Genomic DNA, 5,778 nt, shown 5'->3' with positions numbered 1-5,778 from the left:
AAAACGGAAGTATACATCTACCTACAAGACAGATCCCCAGAAGTCTTCCAATGTTAGTGAAATGCCATGCTTTTGGCATTTGGGAGGGTCCCTCTCCTACCTGCAAGCTCCATAAAATGCACCAACAAAGGAAACCACTGCATAACTCACACACTTCAAATTCCATTCGGAGGACAAGCCTACCAGACAAATGGACATTACCACTGTAGATCACATCCATGCCAATTACTTATACTAATCAAATGGGCCCATTACTCCCAAATAGGAAATCACAGATGCTTGTTGCTTGCAAGATATTTGAGCAAAGTGTAAGAGAAGATCATGATGAAGAAACAGAGGAATTTTAGGAGGAAAAAATATCTGTCTCTATATCTATATCTATGTATATATGGTTGGTACAAAGGTAATTGCAGTTTTTAAAATTATTTTTAACCTTTTAAACCGCAATTACTTTTGCACCAACCAAATACATATGTGTGTGTGTGTGTGTGTGTGTGTGTGTGTATGGCAATATATGGCAGCCAAAAACATGAATATACAATTTAAGAATGGAAAGAACTGTATTAAAATTATGCTGATGGTAACCATTTTGAACACCTCCTATAAATGCAGAAGTCAATCATGACTTGTAGTAATCTTTTGTTATCAGTCTATACGGGGTATTACAATTTTAATACAGTTTTTTCCTTTCGTAAAAGGTGTATACATTTTCTGGCACCCTCTGTGTGTGTGTGTGTGTGTGTGTGTGTGTGTGTGTATATGGCAATATATGGCAGCCAAAAACATGAATATACAATTTAAGAATGGAAAGAACTGTATTAAAATTATGCTGATGGTAACCATTTTGAACACCTCCTATAAATGCAGAAGTCAATCATGACTTGTAGTAATCTTTTGTTATCAGTCTATACGGGGTATTACAATTTTAATACAGTTTTTTCCTTTCGTAAAAGGTGTATACATTTTCTGGCACCCTCTGTGTGTGTGTGTGTGTGTGTGTGTGTGTGTGTTCTTTATACATATGTATATTCTTTATATATATATTCTTCCCTACATATATATTCTTCTCCACATATATATACATTCTCATATATATATGTATACACACACACACACACACACACACACACACATATATATTCTTACCTACATACACCAGGAAAAACTAGAGAACTTTACCAAAAATCTAAATTATAATATTCTCACAATTTTTGGTAAATTTTCTTTTTTTTATGAGAAGAGCTTGCATTTAAAGGGAGTAACCAGAATAGTAGAAAAGCGTTGGAAAATAGAAAATCGCTACATTGAAAACTTTTAGATGCCAAGTGCTCCGCACAGAGTGCATTGCACTCACAAGGCTGGGATGGACCCTGGAACACAGAGCCCGCTCCCCTGGCCCCTCCCCCACCCGAACCACAAAGGCCTCCACCCCGCCCCCCAGCCCTCAAGGGAACTCATTTCCGGTCCCCTCCCACACCTTCCACCCAGCCACCCAGCCCAGCAGAGGGCATCCTCCTGCTCCATCCTGGGAGTTTGCTGAGGTACCTGGGAAAACTGCAGCGGACTCAGCTTCTGGCTGCCCTGGTCGCCTGCTCCTGCGACACTCCAAGGCCCAGCCGCCGCGTTCGCCCTCGCCTCGGCCCGCACCTCCAGCCATGACGACCGCGCCGCCCTCGTACGTGCGCCAGAACTACTACCCCGAATGCGAGGCCGCCATCAACAACCAGATCGTCCTGGAGCTCTACGCCTCCTACGTGTATGAGTCCATGGCCTCCTATTTCAGCAGCCACGAGGTGGCCTTGAAGCGCTTCGCCGGGTTCTTCCTGCAGCAGTCCAGCCAGGAGAGGAAGCACGCGGAGAGGCTGATGGAGCTGCAGAACCAGCGCGGGGGCCACCTCCGCCTGCGCGACATCAGCAGGCCTGACCGCAACCGCTGGGAGAACGGCCTGAAGGCCATGGAGTGCGCCTTGCACCTGGAGAGGAGCGTGAACCAGAGCCTGCTCGACCTGCACCAGCTGGCCACCGAGAACAAGGACGCCCACCTGTGCGCCTTCCTGAGCAGTCACTGCCTGCAGGGGCAGGTGGAGTTCATCAAAGAGCTGGGGGACCACATCACCAAGCTGCGCAAGATGGGAGCCCCGGAATCCGGCTTGGCAGACTACCTCTTTGACAAGCTCACCCTGGGCGACAGTGACAAAAAGAACTGAGTTTGGACTGCCTGCCCTATAGCCACTGGGTGACTTCCCCTGGTCACCATGCCGACCAGGCACATTGCAGTATTTCCCTTGCAAAACGTTAACCTTTACCTTCAAGTTTTGCCATTTTTTTCCCAATAAAGTTAATGGTTCTTGAATAAATAAAGGTCTCTGGATGATTGTTGTGTGCAAAACCGTCACCTTCTCGGGTTTGAAACAAGTGTCCAGGAGCCTCTCCAGCCACGCATGCCCCATCCACATGCAGCTCCGGATCTCCGTGGATGGAGGGAGAAGGTATTGCGTGGGACCCAGATAAACCCGGTTAATCTTTGCCTTATAAACACGGTGGTATGTGGGGGTGCGCTGAGATGGGTGGCCTGGGGCCCTGGTATCTGTAAGTGTGTGCTCGGTAAACAGATTAAAAAATGGTCTGAAATCACGACTGTGGTGGCCTGTGGATGAAGACAGAAGGGAATGTGATTGGGCAGGGATTAAAATAAAGGGGTCTTCCCTTTATCTGAAATGGTATGGGTTAATTCTAGGTAGCAAATTGGGGGCCTTGGAAGCCAGCTTGCCAGAACACCTCTTTGGCGAGCTCACCCTGGGCTGCAGTGATAATGTACCTGTGGGTAGGGCGGGCTTTCCCATAGACGTGGGGCTGACTTTCTGTGGCCACCAATGCTGGGCGTGTATTAGAATACAGGCAGGTGAGGTTTCTAGTTCAACGGTTCCAATTCTTGCTATAAAGCAACAGGGTACGAAAATAACAATAACAAATAGGAGAAATTATCACCAGAGGGCTAAACATACGAAATCGTGGATGGAGGTCAAATTTCTGATATTGAACAGTGAAGATTACGTATAATAAACCCCCCCGAATGTTAAGTCAGTGATTCTGGATGCTTTCAAGAATGTAGATGGTGGAGAGGGGAAGCTGAAAGAGTAGTTAGGAGATAATACAGCTGGTGCAGGTGAGAGAGGTGGAACTCGGGTGGAGGCTGAAGAAATGAGGAGACATAGAAATTCTAGACAGATTTGGATGAATCAACAAGATTTCCTTATGGGTCAGAGGTGAGTAGTGGGACTTAAGTAAAGTAACGCATGTTCTGTTGTTTGGACTTGAACACCCGGGTTGAAGGCGTTGCTATTTATTAATCTGGGGACACATGCAAGGGGACACGAGGAGTGGGGAGGCGTGTCCTGTAAAATCTGAGGTGTCAGTTAGCATCCAAGTGTAAATGTCATGCAGGTAGTCAGAAAAAATGAATCTGGAGCTCAGGTGAGATGTCAGCTTTGGAAATCCAAATGGGAGACATCAGCTATAGAGGGCGCTGAGGACCGGTGGTGCCCTGAGAACCCCTGGCTGTGTCCGGGGAGACTGGTGGTACCCTGAGAAGCCCAGGAAGTCTGGCTCTGCCCAGAAGGACTGGTGGTGCCCTGAGATACCCTGTCTGTGCCCAGAGAGCCTGGCTGTGTCCAGGAAATTGCATTCACCTCCAGGCTCCTCGCTCAGGGCGCCTCGCAGAAGACTAGTGCGGCGTACTTTGTGAGGCAAAACCCTGTAGGGATGGAGTGTAGGGACAGAGCCATGAGTCCAGTTTCCAGGCTCTTGGCCTCATGTGGAAAGATGCTGGCTCAGGTAGTAAATGGCCATCAGTTGTGACTGGATGGCCATCAGCTGTAACCAGTGAGCCACTGGCCACTAATATAACTACAGTGGCTAGGCTAGCAGCAAATCGTGGCTAGCAAGATGATGGTGGCTGAGCTACCAAGCCCGATTGCAGTTAGCAAAGTGAGGTTGGTTGACAGAGAGAAATTGACAGCAAGTTGCAGACAGTGTGGCTCCTGCTTCCTGTGTCTCCAACCCAGCCGCCAACGAGAATATAATGGTATGACTCCCCTATCTATGGTGCCGTGAGGGTTCCTTTTTGGCCTCACCATATCCTGCGTTCTTATGTGGGGAGCGGGAACAGTGACCCCACGTGGCACCCTGCATGACACCTCACTCCAGACCATAGCCAGCTATATCTGCTCAGACTTTATGTCCAAATCAGCCTGTTCCTAACCTCAGTGTGCCCTCTGGTTTCTCCTTGCAAGATGTGGAAAGGAGTCAGCCTATTACCTCGTCTTCATGGCTATGGGTAGAAAGAAATTATTTCTCAGTTAAAAAAATGAAAAGATTCCTTAAGGAAGTGGTAGATGTGCTTCTTGTTTTTTTTCGTCTTCCCCTTGAAAAACAGCCCCTCTCACAGTGTACTCTATTTGACCAGATGAAACCTGTACCCCCGTAAACCCTCAGGTTGTCTCTGCCTGGCAAAAATACTCAAAAAAGGTTTCTTCTGTGTCCGGTGTGGTCACAAAGATAAAAGTTAAGCATTACAGATTTTCACCTCTTACCTCCGACGCTTGGCTAGCTTGAGACTATGTAAAGTGTGTAGATTTGAACGTTTACTGATATATAGAGAAGCCTTACTTACACATTAGTAATTACCTTTCACATTTGTCACGATTGTACCTTAATACTTTCTTTTAAGTGAGGATTATGTCCCTTTAACTTAGTTTCCAGAAAATGCTCTTGCCCCTTTCCTCCTCTTAGTCAAACTTGACCTTTTCATTCTCTTTCTCTACTGTGAGGACCACTCCTCTATCTGACTTCTTCTGAGATATGTAAATTATCACTCTCCTCTAGATACGAGGAAGAACAGGGCGAGCATCTGTATGTGTTTATAACTGTAAATTGGCTGACAATCCTCCTTCTTTCCTGCATTGGAGAGGCAGTTTGCTGTAGTGTTTTCTGAACCTCACGTTGCCTGGATTCACATACCAGTTTAGCCACTCACTAAATTGGGTGAATTTCAGCATGTTATTTAACGTCTCTGTGCCTCAGTTTCCTTACATAAAATAGTGATAATAAAATTGTTAATAGCATTTGGTTGCCAAGGAGATTAAATGAGTTAATATTTTTAAAACGCTTACAACTGTGCCCGGCACATACACTACATGTATTATTTCTAAGTGGACATTTATTGCCATCATCATCATCATCACCTATTCCGGATTGCTGTGTGGGGTTTATGCTTCAGGGAGATGATTTCATGTCTATACTTTGCCACTAGAGGTCTCTCTTGCATTTCCACCCACGTTCTAGTCCAGCCCATTGAGAAGGAGAAATCCTTCATAGCTGCTTGGTTGCCAGGTGCTGCCAGGACCCAGGAGGGTAGCTGGCTGTTTGCTGCACACTCAGGCCCCAGACTGGAGGCGAGGTTTCCAGTGACAAGTTTCCCTGGTAATCCCAGGGCCATTCTGTTTCAACCAGCTTTTTTTGGAAATCGCCCCCTAGGACGCTTTTTGTTTCTTCTTCCCAAGCTCAAATGCCTAAGCCTCCTCTTTCCCGCAGGAACTACATCCGACTCCTCAGAGGTGGGAAAGAGTGAACAGATAAAGTGCTAATCCTGATCCCACCATCATCTGCATGCTCGGACCTGAAAAGGAGAGGGAGGAGTCGGGGTGCTGCGGAATGGGAGGAGGGGACCGCCTTCGGCCACTGAGAAAATAATCATTACAATCCGTAAATCACTATGTA

The 5,778-nt window shown here is 46.6% G+C and overlaps 1 protein-coding gene across 1 annotated transcript; it reads left to right on the top strand.

The window, feature by feature from the left end:
- The first annotated feature begins 1,637 nt into the window (after positions 1–1,637).
- On the top strand, positions 1,638–2,207 carry LOC117019959 (ferritin heavy chain-like). The gene has a single exon (XM_033102200.1). It carries the CDS (start codon positions 1,656–1,658, stop codon positions 2,205–2,207), a length of 552 nt encoding a protein of 183 aa, XP_032958091.1. The 5' UTR covers positions 1,638–1,655.
- Positions 2,208–5,778: the final 3,571 nt, after the last annotated feature.

Source organism: Rhinolophus ferrumequinum, unplaced genomic scaffold (assembly GCF_004115265.2).
Source record: "Rhinolophus ferrumequinum isolate MPI-CBG mRhiFer1 unplaced genomic scaffold, mRhiFer1_v1.p scaffold_20_arrow_ctg1, whole genome shotgun sequence".
NCBI lineage: Eukaryota > Metazoa > Chordata > Mammalia > Chiroptera > Rhinolophidae > Rhinolophus > Rhinolophus ferrumequinum.
This window is presented reverse-complemented; position numbering and strand designations above follow the sequence as displayed.